The 24959-nt window shown below is 37.4% G+C and overlaps 1 protein-coding gene across 1 annotated transcript; it reads left to right on the top strand.

Annotated features, from left to right (window-relative positions):
- Positions 1-829: 829 nt before the first annotated feature.
- LOC130554506 (zinc finger protein 664-like) lies at positions 830-4733 on the top strand. Its single transcript, XM_057334215.1, has 4 exons — positions 830-939; positions 1105-1187; positions 1291-1467; positions 1554-4733. The coding sequence occupies exons 2-4, from the start codon at positions 1127-1129 to the stop codon at positions 2786-2788; spliced, it is 1473 nt and encodes a 490-aa protein (XP_057190198.1). The 5' UTR covers positions 830-939; positions 1105-1126; the 3' UTR covers positions 2789-4733.
- The last annotated feature ends 20226 nt before the right edge of the window (positions 4734-24959 follow it).

Raw genomic sequence — 24959 nt, forward strand, 5'->3', positions numbered from 1 at the left:
ATCGTTCGCGACATACATTAAAAAAAATCACTTTTTAAAGTCACTTTTCACTTTTAAAAATCACTTTTTGAAAAACGTTTTAATGAACTTTATTTATTCTATTATTATTTTATATTTATTTAAACAGTTTAATTTTATAACTGTAAAGTTTTAAAATGGATTACATGATACGTTTTATTTATTTATTTTATATTCACATTTTTATTTTATATTTCAGATCTCTTCATAATTTTGCACAAAAGACTGAGCAATACCCTCACTAATTCTTTAATAAAATCGTTTCACGTTTTATTTTATTGTTTATATTCGCCTGATTTGTTTTTATATGACACATATTACGTATTATAACATATCACGTATTATAACAATACCGTTAATTTATTTGGCATAAAAAAACTTTCTCCAAAAAGGGAAATTTTGACTTTTTTGTGAGCCATGAAACGCCCCCTGCAGGCAAAGCTCGCGTCAGCAGCATTTTCTATGTTGGTACAAAATGATCTTGTGTTGCTAAAGCAACCCGTTTTTTTTTTTACCGCCACCACCTTGGGTACAAAAGGGGACCATGTTTAATAGACAGTGAGAGATTACAAGAACTGTTTATAACATTATTCAATCTATGCACTGTTTCTTTGTTTAATTAATGTATAACAAAAAGCCCATATAGCATTCTAAAGTACAACAATTGAAGAAATCCTGCGTTTTCTTATATCTAATAAATAAAGTGAATACCATACGCAAAGGCAGTTTGGCACTGCACCTGAACAAAAGCAGTTAACCAACAGGTTTACAGACAAGCCTCCATCATGCGGAAGTAGGAAGTAAATGTACATTACTTAAAACACTTTCTCTTACAGCCGATGGGAAATCGACCATTGTGTACGTCGTGTCTGCGGACTGTTGGTGTAATTTATTTGCATGGACATCATCAGTGTGGTCTAGGTATGTGAATGTGATGTGTATGTAACGTTACTGTACTTTCATTTGTAATTTCGGGTCATGTTCATTTTAAGTTACCAATATACTGTAGCGATGACTGTATTTTCTGACCCTATGTTTGCGGTCAGAATTCCTCCTGCTTAAAACTCAATTTATGTACTTTGTTAGCTGGTGGACAGTAAAACCCGACATGGATTCTCTTCTGGAGGCAATCGAGATACTAACAAATGCATCCAGACATCAGGAGCACTGTGAGTAATTCAGACTGTGCCTGTGACAGAATTAATAATGTACATATGACTTTGAAAGCAGCTTTTTAATGTTGTTGTATAAATATATTTTCATATTACGCAGTGAATACGTTGAGAGACGAGGAGTCAAATCCAAGCCCACCTTCTTCTGGTCACCCAAATCTGTTTGACAGTTGTGTGGAGTTGATAAAAGAGATTGAGGAAGCCCCTGACCTGTCTCAAGACAACTGTGATTCACCTTTTCATGATACAAGAACCACAGACATACCAAAAGAGCAAGGTAAATAAAAAGGAAGGCTATCATTTTAAACGTTCTGTTGTGCTTACTGCATTCTACTGTACATGTCCATTTCTTTTTCTACTCAGAAAATCATGTAGGTAAAAATAAAAGGAGGTGCTCAAAAAAGGGGATCCGTTCAGACGGGTCAGGCCATCATTGCTTCAAATGTGAACAAAACTTCAGAACATCAGTTCACTTGAAAAGACATCAACCTGTTCATTCAGGAATCAGGTCTCATGTTTGTCCTGAATGTGACAAGCGTTTTTTCACATCCTCTGAACTCAAAGTACATCTGCGTATTCACACGGGAGAAAAACCATACCAGTGTTCTGAATGTGGTAAACGTTTTGCCCAGTCAGGATCCTTGTCCAATCACCGGAGACTTCATAAAAGCGAAAAACAACACAAATGCTCTGAATGTCAGAGGGGCTTTCATAACTTTTTAGATCTACAAGCACACAAAAGGGTTCACACTGGAGAGAGACCTTACGTCTGCACACAATGCTGGAAGAGCTTTACTACATCTGGAGCGTTGAAAGTTCATGTACGCACTCACACTGGTGAAAAACCTTATGAGTGCACAGAGTGTGGAAAGACGTTTTGCCAGCTGGGTGGACTCAAGGTTCACAGGCGCGTTCATACCGGAGAAAGGCCTTACACATGCTCTGTGTGTGAAAAGCGCTTTAAGGGACATGCAAATTTGATTGCGCATCAGCGCATTCACACAGGAGAAAAGCCTCATCGATGTTCTGTGTGCAGAAAGACATTCAGTGACAGTCGGAGACTTAAAGAGCATGAGCCACCTCCATCAGCAGAGAAACCGTTCCATTGTAGCAAGTGTATTGAAACTTTTAGTGCTTTCTGTCAACTTAAAGACCATCAGCGGTGTCACAGGACAGAAAAGCACCATTGCTGTCCTGAATGCGGTAAGGCCTTCATACATTTATATTTGCTGAAAAATCACCAGCGTGCTCACTCCGATGAGAGACCTTATTCTTGCATCGTATGCGGAAAGGGGTTTCGGCGGCCATTTGACTTGAAAATGCACCAGAATATCCACAATGAAGCAAGACCTCATTCTTGCTCTGAGTGTGGAAAGAGCTTCCGCAGGACTGCAGAGCTCAGGATACATCAGAGAGTACATACGGGTGAAAAGCCTTATTCTTGTGCCATTTGTGGAACGGGCTTCAAACAGATATCACAAGTCAAAGTGCACGAGCGCATTCACACTGGAGAAAGACCCTACGTCTGCTCGGAGTGTAAGAAGACTTTTAAAGACAAGAGAAGCCTCCTAACACATCAGAGAGTGCATCATAAATGAATGCAGGATTCAGTCAAAAATGAAAATTATGTCATCATTTACTCATTTAAAAGTTTTTTGGGTGAACTATATATATATATATATATATATACTGTATTAAAGGACCAGTGTGTTTTTATGAGGATAAATTAACAGAAATGCAATATAATACATAACTATGTCTTCACTTTCGGAGGTGTATAAAGACCTTACACAATGAATAACCTCACCACTAGATGCCACTAAAATCTCCACATTGCTCCTTTATTAAATTAATATATTGTGCTTAATTATTTAAGATGAACAGGATTTTGTATCTTATTTATCATATCTAGTGTTGCTCAGCAATGAAAACAACTTTCTGATATCATAGGAAACGGTCTTTGGACTTTCAGGGTGTGTGTTTAAATTCTAATGCCATCTTATTATATATTTGAACAATTGAGACCTAAAAATATCTAATATTTTTGTTTTCTATTGTAATATTCGATTTTTGTCATAAATAACTTTTTCAGAAATAGATTCTGCTGCATGCCATTTAATTTTATAAATGGTTTTGGTCTTTTGTATATATTTATATACAGTAGCTAACAGTAGCATCGTTGTGTTTTATAGTTCAAGTTCAACCAAAAGAGGGCAGTGTGTACATAAGAATGCATTGGCCATCAGCAATTTACAGTAATTGTATTTATTTTAGTATTAACCCAGGGAAAATCAGACTCTGCACACTTACTCAATAGAGGGCATATAAATGATAAATTGTATTTTTTTAACAAGATTAATGTAATTTTATAAACAGCTTTCTTTTTTCATGTACTATGTTGTCTGCAATAGCCATGATAATGCAAATTTCTTTTAAAAAAATGGGTCACACTTCAGAATAGGGGGCAATTCTCGCTATTAACAAACCATTAACTAAGACTTTTTCCCCAATAAACTCTTAATTTGTTGCTTATTAGCTAGTAAGGCAGAATATGTGCTTTATAAGTACTAATAAACAGCCAATATGCCAATAACAGGCATGCTAATAACAAATATTAATAGTGAGAATTGCCCCCTATACCGAAGTGTTACCAAAAAAATGTCCTAATAAACAAGTCTTTGTGTGTACTGCACTTAAAACAGGCCTGCATCAACAGAGCTAAAATTACCAAACATTAACACATCAAATGGATGCATAGCCTTTACTCTGTATCCTCATGACTCTCTTATCAGCATGATCAGCCTTCTGTATGCATTTATTGTCCATATAGTCTTCAACTGCTGCAGATTTCCAGCATTATAATATGGGGTCCTCAACCTTGATTTGAATATGGACAAAATACCATCATGCAAAAGGCAACAAACCTCTAGAGATTTAGATGGCTGCTCTGTTCAAAGCACCTGCATCAAGAACAAAGGTCTTTGTGTGATAGATTAGATGCATTGTTCATTATATATAAATGTGAGTACTCCAGTCACATGCTGTTGTAACTATCACATATTGCAGAAGTGTACTAGTCAGACAAGAAGATGAGAAATAAAGCATTCCATTTATATTCATAACAGAAATAGGAATTTATTTTTTATACGTGGGCTTTTCTCAAGAACTATAATAACATTGGTGGATTTCCCCATTGCCTGTTTAATATCCTGTTTGATTATCCTTTTAAATTTCAATGCTTTAGAATTAGAGCTACATTTCTCTGTATTGCACGGTCTTCAATGTCATTGGATTTTCTCCAGAATAGCTTTTAAATTGTTGAAATCATACCACTCTTCACGTCCCTTAAACAAAATGTTGCTAATTGGGAGTTTACCGAGTAGTTTCCATTGCACTCTTGCCAAAGCCTTTGAATTGGAGGGCCCATTATCGTCTATGGAAATAAATGAGAGTATGACAATTAGTTTTTATCCTTGTAAGCTTGCCAATTTATATATTAGTTTGTCATTTTACCCAAATACAGTTTAACACATCAGTCCTTTTGCCCATAAATCAGTGTTTTTTGGAAAAATGTGCCCTGAATGCCCATCACTTTGACTTGGAAAGGCTTATTTGGTTTTAATTTAAATTATTTTACGTCCCTCTTGTATCGTAAATCTCTTTACAACACAACGACACCAAATGTTCACACTATTGATTTGTTCATTTCTTTGCCTTCCGTGTTTAATTTAAAACATTCCTTGTTCCAGCAGTAATCAAAATTTAATGAATCTGCCTCAAACCATGTATATGCGGCTCAGAGTGAGTTTTGTTCCCAGTGAACACACATAATGATAAAATGTGTAACTTTAATGTACAGTATGTCACTTTGGACAAAAGCCTCTTCCAAATGTAATGTGTAAATGTATCATGAGATTTTGTATATTAAGTCCTATCACATATACTTTGCTACATGGCAGCAGTGTGGCTGTATAGTTGGTTTCTTAAAGACTTTCTAATTAAAGACATTTTTAATTAAAGACATTAGACATTTAATTAAAGTTATCAGCATTTTTGTTAACATGTTTGTTTGTTTATAAAGCATTAAAATAAAAACCATTCGAGCCCTATATTGCTGCCAACTGCTGAGAATAGCAGGTAAAAATTAATGGAGAAATCCCATCATACTTAGATCCTCAAGGAATACTGTGTTCTATCTAATAAAACCATTTTCCCAAATTGTTTGTAATTGTTTCTTAATCTCACAGGATTTTAACAGTGAGAGAACTAAAATTAGAAGTAACAAAAGAGAGCTATTCCAATTAAATATATTCACATAATTATATCAATAATTATATCACGAATATTAAAATGAAAAAAAAAATGTTTGCCCATACCAGGCACTCCATGGACAAAACTAAATTGCTCCTTTAATTGATCTTAGTTATACGAGTATTACAAATTATTTTAAAGCTAATGATCAGTTATTTCATTTTAATGACAATCTAATGAATATTAGCCAGCCTTAGCTAAAAAGTGGCTTAATTAAACAGACTGGAATTAGATTCAACCACATTGACAGAAGTTAACTATTACGGCTCATTCTAATACAAGTGCATACTGTATACCGTATGAATAAAATAAACTTCTGTAAAACATAAGAGGAATAAAAAATAGGCTGTAAACATGATTAATTAAAACAGCACATACTGCTAGTGTACAGTAGTAAATATGCATTATGCTATACGGTACCATCTTCAGACAGTCAGAGGTTGATGTCTGCTTCACACTGCTGCAGTTTTCATTTGACACTCTTTCCCATTTCACTGCACCAATTCTTCAACCAATTCTTAAAGGAGACACCAGATGAAAACCCCACTTTTTCTGTGTTTAAGTGCTATAATCGGGCCCCCGGTGCATCTAGCAACCCAGAAAACGTGAAAAATAAGAACCCAGTAAGTTTGTTTTGGTGTGCCTTTCCCTGCAAGCATGTGAGAAATCTAGCCGTTCAGATTTCGCTCCGATTGTGACGTCCAAAGCGGATTTTATTACAATGTTACCGCCCCTTAATCGACACAGTTCCACCCACCGCGCTCCGCCATTGTTGTTTTCACAAGCGACAGCAGTGTACGTGACGCCATTACATACATGGCTAAAGTTCGTGGACAACGTGCAATGTAGTGGCTGCACAGAGTCCAAACCTAGGAAGAGACAGGAGTGGATTTATCGTATTTTTAGTGGAAATCCATCAGAAACCATAACTAAAAACCTGCTTGTTTGCGCGAATCACTTCAAACCGGAGTGCTTTTTCAACCTGGGACAGTACAAGCAGGATTAGCTTCAAAGTTGTTCCTCAAGAGGGATCGAGACCGACTTAATGAGACAAAACTGCCGATGTAAGAAATATTTATCAACAGTCTGAATTGACGTAAATGTACCGTATAGGATAATGTTAGCATATGAAAGCGAAGGGAGCTAAGTCAGTCACGGGCTAAATAGAACATTCAAAGCCAGTGTTAAACTTACTGTATCCCTTAAGAAAATTAATCATGTTTTTTTTTTGTGGTACAAGTGTAGTAAGTTGTAGTAAGTGTAGTTTTTTGGCGCATTGATTACTTGGGGCAAAACCATGGTTTTACTACAATTTTTTTCTACATGGTTTTTCAATTTTAACTTTAGTAAAACCATGGTAAATTTTCGTAAGGGATATAAATGCAGATGGACACTTGGAGTTTAGCTGTATGAATGTTAATACATTATATGCGTTAGTAGGGCTGTGCAAAAATATCGATACATGTAACTATCGCAATAATTTTTTTTTTCAATAGTGTATCGATAGTGATACCTCTACTATCGATAATTTTTAAAAAATCATGTCATATACATACGGCCAAAAGTAAGTGGAAGCGAGCATGGTGAAAATAAGAACGCTTGGAGCTCTCAGAGCTGATGTGTGGGTGTGCTTTGGTTTTCAAAATAAGTCATGGAGTAATGAGTTATATAAAATAATGCTGTTTGTAGGCTTCGCAAGTCATGACACAAGTCACTTGGCTACTGCAGTGCATTAGACATAAAGTTTATTAAGAAAAGTAACAATGACATTTGTTGTGCTTTCACGGATGTACGTGACACCAGCGCATTTACAGCACGGATGAAGCAGGGGTTTTATACTGCCCATGTTCATTGTTTTAACTGTAAGCAGGGCTCGACATTAACGCTTGTCCGGAACAAGTAAATGTTTTGTATGGGCAAGTGAGAGAGAATTTTACTTGCCCGACCGGACAAGTAACTTGACAAAAAGAACAATGCGACATATATGTAGAATAATAAGAATATGTGCATTAGACAGAGCCGCGTGTTTGTCGTGGTTGTGCTTGTTTGTGTGTGACAATAATCAATGGCGCACCGCATCGAGTACACTCGGACGCGGAATCCTGTTATTTAAATGTCATCTGGCTGTTCTGGGTGTCTGAGTGAATTATGTGCACAGTTTAACATACAACACCAGTGATGGTCGAGTATTTATCTGCGCTGCACTGTATGAGGATCTGAACACATGAACTTCATCTCCAGAGTTGCTCTGAGAGTTTATTTTACGAACGTTTTAGTGTTTGATTGAAGCTATCTGCAAACAAGCGTCTTCCCAAAGACCCGTCAAAATAAAAGTCCCGTCAAAATAAAAGTCCCGTTAAATTGAACACTCAGACAAAAAAATACTGTAGTGTACTATTGAAAATTGAAGTGCCCTTGTAGTAAATTGATAAACACTGTATACTATAGTAAAGTTCAAAAACAATATAGTAAGAATTTTTACTGCAGTTTACTATAGTAAATACTATAGTAACCTACAGTAATTTATGTGGACAAATATACCACTATTGTATAGTAAAAAAGGAAAAACACAGAACTTAGAAATATTAAAACAAATTTAGGTAATCTAAAAATTATATATGGCCCTAATTTATCCATCTGTATGTAACATTAATGTCTTTTGTCAGTTATCTGCCTATTCATGTTGAACTACACTTCCACATTTCTGCCTGTGCAACCAAACTTTAAACCTCTCTAGCACCAGTGCTATGTGCAAAAAAAGTTAATTTAGCCTTAACATAATAATTACTGCTTGCCTAAGCGGACACTAGTTAAAATGCTTAGAAGCAAACTTGACCAATCTAAATCCGAAACAAGTATATTGATTATATTATATTATAATTCAAATGAAATATCATTTTTTTTTATCTTTGGACAAGTATTTTTGTACTCGGACAAGTGAATGTCAAATTAACTTGTCTGATGGACAACCACATGACAATGCTTAATGTCAAACCCTGTGTAATGCACCACAACAAAGTGACTTGCGTGAGCCACCTTATTACCTAATTATTCCCCTGTGCTACCCACTTGAGGGGCGCAATCCACAGTTTGAGAACCTAAACCTCTTATCTAAAGCTCCATGCATCGCACATCATGGCCACTCTGCAGAGGTAAGGGATGTTTTTACACTTATCCTTACAGAAAATCCCAGGTGGTGGACAGCATGTTGTATTTCTAGCTCTACTTTTTACATTTTCTATTAAAAGTATTGCAATATATCGCAAATGTGTATCGTATCGAAACACATAGCAATATATTGTATCGTGACCCATCTATCGTGATATGTATCGTATCGGGAGGCACTTGCCAATACACAGCCCTATGCGTTAGTATGTTTAGCTGCGGCAAGCTGTTTGTTTTGCTAATGAACAGGGGCGAACACGGTTCCCCCATGTGGTTGATAAGCGCAATTGTCTGTTATCAATGTCGTAAATACTGTCGCTGTATAAGCTTCGACGTGGGCAGCGCAATACACGTGAATTTGTTATCATGTCACTTCATAAACTGTGCATGTACTAAAGCACTCTTTTGGCTCTCGCGGGGTATACTACTGGGCTATACTAATAGCTCAACTAGATTCTGAGGTAGCAGCTGGTTGTTAGCCGTTAGCGCACAGCGTGCTAGCTCCATAGCAGCTAACGTTAGCTACATAACACATTTGTCACCCAAAACACAAAGCATGGATGTGAATGTGTTTAGTAACCAATGCAAATCATTTTCTGTAGTTATATTTTCGGAAACACACTCGCGACCAGGCGTTGTGCTTTGTGTAATAGGTGCAATCAATAACTTACACTCAACTCGCTATGGGAATAGTGCCTAGCATAGTAACTATAGATACTGATAACATTAGTCTGTGCATGAACTAAGGAGTAAGGAGTCAGCAACTTTTGACCATAAAACATTTATTGTGGTTTGGGAGTCATCGTTTACAAGCATAACACTAAATTCATGACGAGGCACGATCAAGCTATTGAGACACGGCAACATTACATTATATCTAGTCTAACTTACGGTTATAAATTGTGAACCAGTAACCTTAGTGCGCCAATAAACAACCTGAGCACAGCCGTATAACAAATACGCTCAAAAGTACAGGACAGTAAGAAAAATTTTTTACATATAAGACTTTCAAATCCAGTAGCAGGAAGGCTAACATTAGGTCTCCATCCATTTTTCAACCCGTTGCCTCTTGCAGCTCGCCTCACCGAGTGTAAGTCTGTCAGATATTGATTCGTGTTCGGGCTCGTGTCCGATCACTCTCTCTCTTTTCCTCTTTGTTTTTTTTTGCTCGCTCTGCCATGGTGATGGTTTGGAGACTTGCGTTGAACTAGATCGTTTCCTATTATTGTTAGATGTTGTCTAACTTCACCCAGGCTACGAGTAAAGCGTGACGTAAACGTGACGTATGCCGTAAAGCAGGTGATGGGCGGGGCTTGTGAACCTACCCGCGTACCAAAGTTACAAGTGTGATTTCAGCCGATAGAGGGCTGCTTAGGTAGCAGCGGCAGTAAAATTCGTCCAGTTAAGAGTTGTCACTATCACTAAAATAATTTTAGAGAGATTATTGTAAGGTCAAAAAACGGCTCGTTGTTGCTTTAAGTTGAGACATGTCACTCAAGCTGAGAATGAATGTGTGTAACGGATACCAAGAACATAAATAAGTAGGTTTGCTAGGCTCTACAGCAGTGGTCGGGAACCTATGGATTCTTTTCAAAAATTATGTGGCTCGCCTAGTGTCTTAGCCTTTACCAACATTGGATCGTTAAAAAAACATCATTATACATATGAATATTTCAGGTTGTCCTGGCCAATACACGCATGCAGTGCTATGCGCAAGCGTCACGACACTAATCAACGGCATACAACGTTTCTATGGTAACCTCTCGCGCCCGCAGCCCAGATAAGCTATCCAGAGCGCAAGGAGTTTAGAAGTAGGGATGGGCGATATTATATCGTTTGCGATATACCGGTAGAAATTCCCCACACGATAAGAATTAGTCTTCCCGCGATATAAACGATAAATTCTAGTTGATGACGTATTTCTTTGTGAGACCCATTCACAGCTCATATGTGAAGCGAAAACGGGTATAGCGGAGGGCGGACGTGAAGCTGAGAAAGAGTTTGCACTAAAAGCTCTAAATCTCGTTTAGGTTGGCACTGCAGATGCATCCGAGTGAATGTTTAGTTTCACTTTCGTTTTATTTAATTCGTTTGTTAAGTATTCGTTGATAGTCATAATGCGTTACACCACAACATTTAGTTTGGCTAAAAGTATTTATTTAAACATTCGTTAGATGTTATGCGCGCGTGCGCAAATAGTTTAGTATGATTTCTTGCCTGTTATATACAGGATGAACTGAGCGTCCCGTGCGCAGCTCGCGCCCACATGTGCTCTCATAGCGACACAGCGCGCACAGCACTGCTGCCTGTTTACATACAGTAGGCTTACGAATGTTTACATACAGTACGAATGCGAGTTTGTATTACGTTATTTTAAATACGTTTATGAGCGTATAAAAGCATGGATTATTTAATTAGATTTCTTTTATCCGCATTTTCTGTTCTCTTTCTGTAGCGCGAGTCATAGACAGATTCAGTGTATGTTGCTGTGTTCACACAGATCAAGAGAGAGTGATTGACAGCGTGATGCGATCGATCGTTTCCACCCAACAATAGAATATATACAGTTTTAGGTATGACATGATGTGTTTATTGAGCTTTAGTTCATTTAACTTTTCTTTACTACAACCTTTTGAAGTCGAATCTCACTATTATATTTTATATTTACAAAAATACTGTAGGTATATTTTAGGAGCTGTTTGATTTGGGGTAAGTTTTACTTTTTGATAATATTTGTTTTTCTGAGGGTCTAGACTACATGCAGCTACTATCACTTGACGCAAAAAACAGAGATGGATGGCGTTATGGATATATCGTCATTTTTATCGTTATCGCAAGAAATACCAGGAATTATCGTGATAAAGTTTTAGGGCCATATCGCCCATCCCTATTTAGAAGAGAAAGATTTTTATTGAAAGATACGCCTCTCTGTGGCGTATGATACAGAACTCGTTGCCTCGCTATGTAATCGCATGTAAAATGTTTTAAAGACAAAACAAGCAGCAAATTAACCAGTGGTCAGATGGAAGCAAACTGCGACGCGTCAGCAGTGTGGGTGCACTGTGTTTAGCTCCTCATATCCGTGTGAGCAGTCTTTCTCGCATATGAACCATATAAAGTCCATACACACAGCTGTCAAGGTTGACAGAGGAGTTTTAATGCCGGTATGTAAGTGTTTGATCACGTACGAACCAAACTACAATTAGCAAGACGCTATTTATTTCTCTTTCATGAGATGTTGCGCAGACCGGTCGGTGTATGACAGGGGTCTTCAACTACTTTTCTTTGAGGGCCAGATTCCAAAAGTATAAATAGGATGCGGGCCAGTTTTTTACCATATCCTCATTTCTTCTGTTATTTTGTATTTCTGTTATTTATTGCGTTTTGCTCCTTTTATACTATTTTTGTTGCTGTTACTTATAGGCCATATATTAAAACATGCACACAAATATTTGATCCAGTATTTGTGCCTTTTCATGATATTAAATTAAAAGGGATATTGTCTTTTTAATTGTATTTTATATTCCTTAATGCGTTACTTTACCCAAAAATTGCTACTAATTTACTCACCCACAGTCCTCCTGTACATTCAAGATGTGGGTGGCATTGTTTTTTCAAGAAGATATTTATGAAGATATTTGATTGAATTAAAGTTAAATCATTAAAAGTAAAAAACGCAAATACATTCAACACAAAAGTAATCCCTGCCCCTTGTGACGTTAAATAAGCGTCTTATAAAGTGAGTCAATTGATCTGTGCAAGAAACTGAACGCTATTATCACATCTTCGGGTGAATACCAATCGCATTCATGTGCCCCACGCACTTATAGGGCAGATCCTTTGTATAGTGCGAGTTCTGGGGGGAGATGAACAGCTGTTTTTCGTAAATATAGCCGGTATACATAATGAATGCAGTAATAAAAACAACACTGTTTTCCCCTTATCTGAGACAACCGTTCACGTGGTGTACCCTTCCTACAGTTAGCCTATACTTTCAAGGGCACAAAACGCGTTTTAGAACACGACATATTGCGTGCGCAAACCGATTGCCTGTGGCTGCGCAATGCATTGCTGATTATAACGTTGTAAATAACATTAGACAACTAGACAACTCTGACGCCGTTTCCGTGGAGGGAACTGTTGGCTTTTGGTTTGATGCACGATTGTGTAATTGCTAGCTGTTCGCTAGTATTCGTTTGATGCACGATTGTGTAATGATTCGTTGTTGAATCTTGATTACTTTTATTTGCAGAGTAACTTTGTGTGCTTTTGGGTTTGATAATTAAACCTATGCGTTATGTCTTGCCTTACAAAGAAGTGGACAGGTAAGCATGTCACGTGACATACATATTGCTACACGTAGGTTGTTTTCATTGTTAAATACATTAGGTTAGGAGCGTGTGCCACCCACTGTATTTTGTTTTGATTTAGGATCATTAGAGTAGGGATTAGTCAGAGCATCTTGGATGCCGAAGACTTTCCTGTTTCTTGTTTTTTTTATAGTGAGATTAGAATTATTATTTAATAAGTTAGAGTGTGTTTTGTTATATTGAGTTCTTTGCTTTGGCACCGTTTAATGTCCCTTCTTTCCCTTGTTTGTTTGTTTGTTTTTGATGTAAATATTGTATATATATTAGTTATGAGTAAATTACCCTTAGCGCTTGTAAATAAAATACTTTAATTGTATCCCTCGTTTGGTCATCATTTGTCTCTCCTTGGTCCTTATTACCATTCCCCCTGAAAACTGTGTGTATACCATCTTAGTTACCTTCCCGATTATTTCGGGACGTAACAATAGGGAGAACAAACAAAGGATAATTAACAAGGGACAGGTGTCGGGGATGAAACACTGAAGGGAAGTTAACGAGAGGGGCGGGGCCAAAGATGAGACACCGGAGAGAGAGTATATGGAAGACCTACAGGGCCAAAACGCCTCTCTCCACATAAAACCTAAGGCTTTGCCATGATCCTACCACAAGTCCAAGAAAGACATGACATGATGGGGCAGAATCATGACAAGAAGAGAAAAGGAAGGGCCTAGAGGCACTACAAGGCGATATTAAAAGTCACCTGGCCTTGTTGCGAAGAGTAGAGAGCTTGAGAAAGCAACATAAGAAGAAGGAACGAACCAGGACCGCTTTCTACAAAGATCCTTACAAGTTTGTCAGTAGCATCTTTAGCAAGGAGAAAACTGGGACCCTTAAAGTACCTATAACAGATCTTGAGGATCACCTACGGAAAATGTATTCCGACAATCAGAGCCATGAGCCAATCTCCATTCCAGAGGACATGCCACCAATTCAGCTACCAGAACACAAGATGGACACAAGTTGAGAGTGCAGTAAAACGGGCAAGATCAGCTTCAGCTCCTGGACCCAATGGTATACCATACAGGCTCTACAAGAAAGCCCCTGGGGAGTTGAGGTACCTTTGGAGATTAATGGCTGTGGCATGGAAAAAGCAGGTGATACCAAAGGTCTGGAGAAGGGCAGGAGGCATACGGATCCCCAAGGAGAAAAACTCCTCAACTATTGACCAGTTTTGCCAAATTAGCCTCTTGAATCTGGAAGGTATGATTTTCTTCAGCGTTGTGGCCAATAGACTCTCAGGATTTCTGAAGAGTAACAATTTCATTGACACTTCAGTACAAAAGGCAGGCATAGATGTTTATGGCATAGAGGCCATTCTCTGGATGTTTGTAACATGCTAACATCATCTGGCACCAGTTGCAAATGGTAAGAAAGGAGAAGAAAGACCTCCCTGTGGTTTTTCTAGATCTTGATCAGTGCCATATGAGCTGCTGTGGACAGCCTTTGACTTCTTCCACGTTCCAGAGCAGGTAACAAGGCTGATTAAGGCATATTTTTGTGTTACCACACAGGATAGTACCACCACGTGGCAACAGCTGGAGGTTGGCATAATGGCAGGTTGCACAATTTCACCACTGGCTTTCACAATGGCAATGCAAATAATAATCCGGGCAATATATTCTGTATAAAGGGTGAGCCCATACCAACGGTCATGGAAAAACCCATCAAAAGCCTTGGACGGTGGTGCACTGCAGACCTTAAAGACGCCAAACAGGTGGAACAACTCAGGCAAGAGACAGCCAGTGGACTCAAAAATCAATAATACAGCTCTTCCTGGGAAGCTGAAACCAACTTTATGGAGATGCAGATTTCATTTTCCAACAGGACTTGGCACCTGCACACAGTGCCAAAGCTATCAGTACCTGGTTTAAGGACCATGGTATCCCTGTTCTTAATTGGCCAGCAAACTCGCCTGACCTTAACCCATAGAAAATCTATGGGGTATTGTGAAGAGGAAGATGCGATATGCCAGACCCAACAATGCAGAAGAGCTGAAGGCCACTATCAGAGCAACCTGGACTATCATAACACCAGAGCAGTGCCACAGACTGATCAACTCCATGCCAAGCCGCATTGCTGCAGTAATTCAGGCAAAAGGAGCCCCAACTAAGTATTGAGTGCTGTACATGCTCATACTTTTCATGTTCATACTTTTCAGTTGGCCAAGATTTCTAAAAATCCTTTCTTTGTATTGGTCTTAAGTAATATTCTAATTTTCTGAGATACTGAATTTGGGATTTTCATTAGTTGTCAGTTATAATCATCAAATTAAAAGAAATAAAATTTGAAATATATCAGTCTGTGTGTAATGAATGAATATAATATACAACTTTCACTTTTTGAATGGAATGAAATAAATCAACTTTTTGATGATATTCTAATTATATGACCAGCACCTGTATATTCTGGGTTCACGTCGGAATGATAACCTATAGTAAGGTTCTCGTCTTACACAATACCAGAGCAGATTATTGTGAGACAAAACAAAATGTTTATTTCACACAACACGACAGGTCTAGATTTGCTGCACAAATAATTCACAAATTAACATGTAAACTATTGCAAATAAATGTGAAAAGATTCATGAGGGACACTTGTTTCTGACTGAAGTATGATCCCATTTCATGCACCTCATGTGGCAAAAGGTGAAGCCAAAGCTCAGAGGTTCACTGCACATCCATCACAAATATGTTTGCTGTACAAATTATGTATTTATGCACACAAAGAAACATATCTGAAACGCATTTGAAAACATTTCTGACTTTTTGTGACCTTGCTACAGATATTATATGTGCATAATGCATTGCTCGCAATAAACCTTCGTATACAATCTCTGTTAGACACACTAGATCATCTTCTACTAGTGACTGTTAGGGCTGTGTATTGGCAAGTGCCTCCCGACACGATACATATCACGACAGATGGGTCACGATACAATATATTCCTATGTATTTCGATACGATACACACTTGCGATATATTGCAATACTTTAAATAGAAAATGTAAAAAGTAGATCTAGAAATACAATGCTGTGCACCACCGGGGATTTTCTGTAAGGATAAGTGTAAAAACATCCCTTACCTCTGCAGAGTGGCCATGATGTGTGATGCATGGACCTTTAGATCAGAGGTTTGGGTTCTCAAACTGTGGATTGCGCCCCTCAAGTGGGTAGCACAGGGGAATAAGGTGGCTCACGCAAGTCACTTGGCTGTTGTGGTGCATTACAGTTAAAACAATGAACATGGGCAAAATAAAACCCCTGGTTCATCCGTGCTGTAAATGCACTGGTGTCACATCCGTGAAAGCACAATAAATGTCATTGTTACTTTTCTTAATAAACTTTTTGTCTAATGCACTGCAGTAGCCAAGTGACTTGTGTCATGACTTGCGAAGCCTACAAACAGCATTATATTATATAACTCATTACTCCATTACTTATTTAGAAAACCAAAGCACACCCACACATCAGCTCTGAGAGCTCCAAGCGTTCTTATGTTTTTCACCATGCTCGCTTCCACTTACTTTTGGCCGTATGTATATGACATGATTTAAAAAAAATTATCGATAGTAGAGGTAGCACTATCGATACACTATTGAAAAAGAAATATTGCGATAGTTACATGTATTGATATTTTTGCACAGCCCTAGTGACTGTGTGATTTCGTTACTCTTCTTTTGGACTATCTTCCTTCTCAGTGAAAGCTCTTACCAATTGGAATATTTTACCTGAAGAAATTAGGGTGTGTACATCTATTGATTTGTTTAAATTAAAATTGAAATCTTATTTAAAATGAACACAATTTTGTGACCATTGATTTGAATTTTTTTTCTCTCTTGCTCCGACGGGATGTGTATAAGTAACTATATTATATTGCTCTATTGTTTTGTATATGTGTGTTTTAAATTTATGTTTACCTGCCGAGGGACTGCGGATGGAAATTAGACTGTTGGCTAAATTCGGTACAATGCATGAAATGGGAACATTAATGTTATAATTGTACATGGTCCTTTTCAAATAAACTTAAATAATAATAATAATAATAATAAAAGAGGTGATTTAAGAAGTATAACATGAAAATGGGGATAGAAGAAAGAATTACATCAAAAACAAAAAAGGGGAAAGACTATTGATTTAAAGCTCCAGTGTATGAAATTTAGCGGCATCTAGCGGTCAGGTTGCAAATTGCAACCAGCGACTCACTCCACCCCTCCCATTCGAAGCACAGTGGCTGACACAGGACTAAGATGTCGTCACTTTTACGTATTTATGAAACGCGCTCTGTAGCAGTTGTATGTGGATAGAAATAGCTTATTCTAAGGTAATAAAAACATAATGCTTCATTAGGTAAGGTCTTTATAAACCACGTAGATCACGTAGTTCTGTATATTAAATCGCATTTCTGTCAATAGATCCTCCAAAAAACTGGACCTTTGAATAAAACAAAGAGGAGACATGTAGCAGGCAGAGATTTGTAGAGACTGTACATGTCTGATGCAAAATTTAATGTATTGTAAATTGCAGGAGTAAGGGATACGAGTTTATTACTTTACTAAGTGCATGGTAAATGAAGGTTTGAAGTGAACCCATTAGTAACCCATAGCCCCATTAGTAGATTCATTCTAAAAGTGAAAAACATTATTGCTAGTAGACTCAACACATACCATAAGAGTCTACAATTGCTTACTCATTTTCAATTAACTTGCTAACACAATTCATGAATATGTAAATAAGACTTTCTTAATTGATTAATCCCCGAGCTCAACTGCACTAATTATCCTTTAGTCCCTGAATCCGACTTTAAAGTATTTAACTGAAGGAGAGACAGTCCAGATGTGAAGAAGAGACACTAAACAGTGCAGTAATTAAAAATACAATCCCTCACGAAAGCATCTCAGGTTCATTAGCCCTGTAGCCACACATGGGACTGTTGACACAGAGAGTTTTTCAAGATGCGCACAAACCAACAAGGGTCCTGCGACGTTAATCAAAGCTATGGCAGCTCTTATTAACATTTCTAATTAACAAATGTGATAATGAGCGAAATTGCAAGTTGAATTTGTCATCTTGCCGCATGTGTACAACCGAATTTAGCTGGTTTATTTGAATACATATTTCATATTTGAATGTTTAATTATTTTCAGAGGCAGAATATAAGCAAAAAAGTTGTGATAAAACATGGAAATTAAATTTGCATCCTATTATTTTAGACAAAACTCATTACACTATGGTTAATGCATTAAAATCTTAGTACAAGCCCTGTTAGGACGTGCCACAGGGACAACATATTTCAGCATAATTCAGATTTACTATCTTTCTAGAACACCTCACTAAAAAATAATTTGCTTAAAAATAACAATAAAACAGAATAAACAACAATTTTCACATTAGCCCTATCAACCCACTGCCTATCAAACATGCACATGAGGATATTTCTCATGACAACAATCCCCTCTTTTAAAAAACATTTATCATTATCAGAATGTGTCATGATTGAGGTGTCCACTTCATCTGCTTTCACAGCCCGTGATTAGACCACCAGTTACACCTGATGCTCTGGGAAATGAAAGCAGGCATGGAAATAAAACAGGATGAAGGGATACTCATCAGCTCAGGTCAATTTTCACTCTACAATGCCGCATGACTCACAGGAACTGACTGTGATACAATGGCGTGAGATGGAACGGGCACATAGATCTGGTTGTGAGAAAGACGGCTGTGGTGCCCTCCGACATACTTTTGTCTTAGTCAAGGAGGTGTTTCATTTATTTCACAGAACTGAGAGTAGGTGTGTGTATACATTCGTGTGCTTGTATGTGTGAAAGTGAGAGAGAGGGTGATTTTAGCAGATATATCCAGCTGTACTGAGGCCAAGAGGTGCAAAATTCTCCAACCACCTGCTTCCACATAACAACTTTCTCTGTCATCCTTTGCTTTAAAAAAATATATTTTCAGGCAGTTTTTTGCATTTTTTCAAACAAATGGTTTAGTCCTTGTTTATAGTCCCACGATGAGGTCACAGTTCACTTCTTCAATCTTGTGTGTGTTTATTTAAGATTATCTGTGTGATAAGCACCATAATATGAACTAATAACACAAAACACAACAATACCACTTTCCCAAATCATTTGTATTCTCTCTTCCACTGATGCTCTCTCTCTATCAAGCCAGGCTGGCACGCTCATTTGCAGTTAAATATGCATTTGTACAGTTATTAGAGTGTGGAATCATCTATTTTCTACTTGACATTTCAGCCACTTTTATGTGAAGAGACAATGTACATGATGTCCCTTACATGCCACATAGCCAGAACTGTGGGAAAAAATGACATTTTTTCCCCATCCAGCTGCAAAATGACATTGTCCGTGCTTATTTATTCAGTAAGCCATGTAGATTGATGGCTCGGCTTGAATCTATTAACTACATGACCTTGGGGAAGCACTAATCTAATTTTTCAAACTTTAGAGGACAGGCCCCAAGCCTGTCCACCCAGAGGGCTGAAGAACAGCTGGGGAAATGCCTTATTCCGAGCTTTAAACTTAGTCCTCTAATGACTCATTAGCTTTCAATTATCACCAGTCATTTAAGTAGTAATTATCAGAGAAATTATATTAGTGTTGCCTCACCTTTAATTAGTCTGTAACACATCTTGCTCTGTCTTTTTATATATAACCTAGAGGAAATAAAATAACCACTTAAGAATAATCCACATTAATGGAACAATTTGATTTCTTGCTTAATATAGCTGAGGGGTAAGATAATCAATACTAAATAAATAAGATATTTAGTGTGAGCAAATGTGTTGATAATATGGTAATGATGATATGCACAGAATAAAACCAGTTTTGTAAAACTTTTGTACTGCTTACTGTAGTCCACTGTAGGCACTCTCAAGAGACCCGAGACTTAAACAAAACAACCTTCAGAAAGCACTTAATGTAAATTTATGCTCACCTTCCTTCACTAGGGAAGCTGATTAAGTTTTGTTTGGTTGAACATGGAATGAAATAGGACTCCTGATAGTTGGACAAGCAAAATTTATGCATTAAGTTCCAATATTCAGGCGATATTTCTTCTCCAGTTAAATATTAAAGATGAATATCTAAGTGAAATACTGCTTTTATAAATACACTTGCATTCAGTTCATTTTACTTGTGGTCAAGGACACTTCATTTACAATAGACAAGATAGACAAAAGCTGAAGAAAAAAGGTTAGAAGCAACAAAAGCATTTAACACATCGATCAATGAGAAATGAAGGACCTTTCAATGAAGAATTGTGTATAGATATATTCTGTCAAACGTGGTTCATTTCAGCTTTAAATTGTGTACCAATAGAAACAGAGTCGTGAAGCATATTTAAAAGGTCTTTATCACAGGCCTTTTTTGTTTGGTGTGATTGGTGTTATGTATAAATAACATAGTTATTAACAACAAGTTCAACGTGTGCAGAGCAGGCTTGAGTGCAGGGATTAAACAGGTTGGTCAGATCTTAGTCCAGCATCAGCCTCCCCGTAGGTTAAGGTGGAGAATTGGATGGGAAAAGACATTCTTAATGAAGCTGCTTAGAAAAAAATTGACAAGGGTCTTTTCTTGTGCAACATAAGAGCTCTTCGAGATCTAATGATGGCTAAAAGTGAGTGGAGTGTAACACATGAGGGTAACCTGCCATCAATAATCATGACTCTTTATACATAATGTGCTAAAAATCCCAGTGCCTGTGCAAGCATTTTTTTTTTTACAAAATTAGATGAAATTTAGCAGCATCTAGTGGTTGGATTTGTGAATTGCAACCAATGGCTCACTCCACTCCTTCCTTTCGAAGCACTACGGCAGCTGACACAGCACTAAGATGTCGTCACGTTTTTGCTTTGTGGCCGAAGGAGATAAGATATTTACGAAACTCGCTCTGTAGAGCAGTTTGTCCCTTTAGGGCTACTGTATAAACAACAAATTCCACCTGCAGTGTATATAGATAGAAATAGCTCATTCTAAGGTAATAAAAACATAACACTTCATTATATAAGGTCTTTATACACCTCTGAAGACATAGTTATGTCTATTATATTGCATTTCTGCCTCTAAAAATTACACGCTGGAGCTTTAATGTTAAATTATTTATTTTTTCAGTATTCTCTCATTTCAACCATCTTTTAAAAGAATGCATATGCAAAAATAAAGAAACACTGTGTATCTGTATAAATCTTTGTTCATAAATGAATCCAAAACTTGACACTACCAGCACTGATAAATGAGTCATGTGACGTATTGAATTTTTATTGTGAGAAATGGAGAAATCACATGAGCAATTAATTTGCAGCGTGATGAATGAATACAGGTCGGCTAGTCGTGCATAAACAAGTGTTTGTTTACTGCAAAGGATCACAGCACAAGCACATGTCACCTTCTTTTTCATATTGATAATGTTTGTCATGGTCCTGCCTTCTTGTTCAGGATTTTCTAGTCTTGTAGCAGGATCATGACAGATCCCTTATGTTTATTGTGAGAAAGTCATGGTTTGTTTATCATTGATATTCCATGTGCTTTCTCGTGTCTCGTCATTCGCCCCGCCCCTCTCGTTTCCCGTATTACTTCCTGGCCGTGTATCATTACCCTCACCTGCCTAGTGTTATCATCCCTAGTTTGTGTTCCCTATAAAATGCCCTCATGTTTCATTGTCCTGTGCGCGGTCATTGTATTCAGTGTGCCACCATTGTGTATCCCAAGCCTGTCTAGTGGATGTACCTTGTTCCAGCCGTGAGTAAATGTTTATTATGTCAGTTTAGATTAAGTGTTTTTGTTAGTCTAGTTAGTAGTTTATTGTTCCTGTTGAGTCTGTTATTTTGATTCCCCTTGTCTTTGTTATTTTACCCCCGCGTGGGTTTTTATTTTGTGTTTATTGTTTAAAATAAAGTCTTTGTTAACCCCTTCAACCCCGCCTGCATGCAATTGGGTTCTTCCCCCGTATATCATGACAAATGTTTATCTTATTTATAAAGATACCAGGCACAGGTGCACAAAAATGATTCAGTTGCATTGATATAAATTATGTTCAGAGCTTTTTGATGCACCAAATGCAGTAGGTTTATTTAAGATAAATGAACTGAATGGACTCCATTTAGTTCTTGCATTTGGATTTCACAGTGAATTGTCTAAAAAAGAACAAACAATAGGTGGCTTGATTCATTTATTGAGCTTTGTGAGAGTAAGCAGCCCTTAAAGACAAAGACACACTAAAGCTAATAAAACCTCCAGACACCAATAATTTTGTTTTAACTTGAAAATATGCAGTCTTCCTCAGATGGCTCCTGATGGTGTTACAAATGTTGGCCAACTCACATGAGTAATCAGCAAGACATATAGAACGTCTCAGAAGTGATTGTCAGTACGGCTGTCAGAATCGTAGACGTTCTTGCTCATGTTTAATTTATGATCACATCTCCAAAGGTTCACAAGAAGCTGAAAGTCATGAGAATCTGCAATGGATGGTTGCTTCTTGATTGATGTCTTGTCGTCTTTTCATTCTTACCCAATGAACACTATACAGAAAAAAAGTAATCACTTTCCCTCAAGCTTGAGAGAGGCTCCGTGTCCCATTTACTTCACACCTGACTAGAACACCCAAAGAGGCCATTCACTTATTCTTCCTATGAGCACAGGTTGGTGGTGGTATGGCCTTTCATGAAAGCACCATCTGTCACTGTGTCTCCCTCAAACACACACTTATGCACATTTATTTTGAAATGTGCGTCACTCCCCCAGCAACTATGTGTATGCCATACATAGATCATTCTAGTATACTGTAGACAGATTGTATGTCAAATACATGTGCACAGGCATTCAAAAACTGTGATGAATGTGTGCTATATGGAGAGGTGTTCTTGAAGGAGAATTTTCTGTGTGATCAGAACAACCTTCACCTTAACTGCCTGTATTGAAACTCATTGAAGAATGAGAATGAAGGCTTTGTCAAAACACTGTGGGTGTAATCAAAGAATCAGTGTCTGACAGATAAATGATACTCATACATCTGAATTTAAGTCATGATGTCTGTTGCATAACACATATTGTGTTTAGCTTTTGTTATGTTTAGAAACAGGCAGCTATTCTTTACAGTATATCATTGTACAGACACTTAAATGAATAAATGCATTGTAAGAGAAATGGCTGACAACACAAGTTCACAACACAAATAGTACTCCAGTAACCAGCATTTCACAATGATTGCCTCAGTGACCAACAGCCATGAATTTTACAGATACCCTCTTCATGAACAAAGGACTTGAGAGAATTAAACATTACTTTTGGGCAAGAGAGCCATGCAGCTCAGCAGCCAGTGTTTCACATCCCGAAGCTATTTCATGCCAGTAAGTCTCATATCTACACGTCCCCGTGTCGCTCTCTATCCCTTTAAACACACATTCTCCTACTCTCCTCATCCCACACACTAAAGGAGAGAGAGAGAGAGAGAGGGCTGTCTGCTGAGATTGTGCTTCTGCTGTATTAGTCTCACAGATTTGCTGCTAAATTGTAATTTATTCTGCACCTTCCTCACAGCTCTAATGTTATTTTCCTTAAACTATTTTGTCATGTTTCTTCCTTTCCCCACACCTTCTGCTCATTCAATTACAATACCCTTCTTGTCTTTTCTCTCATGCCATTTAAAAAAGTAAAAAAAAATATTTCCACTCCCGTTTTCCTTATATTTCATGGTAATATTAAAGGCTTTATACATTTTTTTGCTGGCAACTATGTTCACAAAAACCAAGCTCAACACAACAAACAAACTCTCACTTTTTACTATTTTTACTATTTTTAAAAATAACCATACATGGACAATGGTCCATTGGCTTCAATCTTTGAAGTTGTATTGCACTCCTGGACAGCAAATTTAGCAATACGCCCTTTTCACATGATGTCACGCATCTTCCGTTCTGCCGCGAAGCAGTGTATCATTACTTCCGCTAGCACTCCAGTTCATAAGGTGGCGGTAATGCACCTATAAGCTGATTTGCCAACCGCGAGTAAAATTCAAGAAGAAGAAGTTACTTCCGCTAGCGCCTCAGAATGGAGTTTACCAAGTGGCTTGCACATCTGCCACAAATACGTCTAGATGATGTACTAACATAACTAAGATGTATGTTTCGCTAACGACAAGATCAAAGCTAGAAAAAGGATACAAATTCTTCGTTGAACAGTACCTGTTTGATTATGAAGGTAAGTGTTTTGTTTTCTTTTTGTGTTAGCGAAGGTGCTAGGATAAGTACTTGAATATGTGTTCTGTCAGTTTTTTTCTCACTGTTGTTAAATTCCAGCGCGACGGCAAAACGGAAGTTTTTCTTCTTCTTCTTCTTCTTCTTGTTTGTTGCTAGACGGATGTTATGATACACTGCTTTGCAAAAAGGAGGAAGTTAAGTGACGTCATTGTGAAAAGGGCGTATTGTTCTTCAAAATGAGACTCATTCACTGTAGCCTCCATTTTCAGTGTCAACACAGAAAGTGACGTTAAGACTATGTAACTTATTTCCACAGATTTTCAAAGCCGCAAAATAAAATTTATCATGCCTGTCTTTATTGTTGAGGTTTACTGTGCACTAGATGATACCTTGTAATCCTTGAATTTTTTTACAGTATATTTCACTGTAACTATTTTTACAGTGAAATATATAAAGTGACTAATAAAAGGTTAAAACTGAATCTGAATTTGATTTCTGGACTTGATTGATTTCTCAAGTTTTGGAGTTTAGGTAAATGGCAATTTTCTAAAAGAGGTATCATACTAACCATAAATTAAGAAATACAAGAACAAACTATGTTGTAAAACAATAAAGTATTTTTAGGTACAAGACTCATAAATGACCTTGTTTCAGTTTGTTTGGACTTGTTTTAGCATGTACAACAACAACAACAAAAAGTGCTATACCGA

This window comes from Triplophysa rosa, linkage group LG1 (assembly GCF_024868665.1).
Source record: "Triplophysa rosa linkage group LG1, Trosa_1v2, whole genome shotgun sequence".
Classification (NCBI taxonomy): Eukaryota; Metazoa; Chordata; class Actinopteri; order Cypriniformes; family Nemacheilidae; genus Triplophysa; species Triplophysa rosa.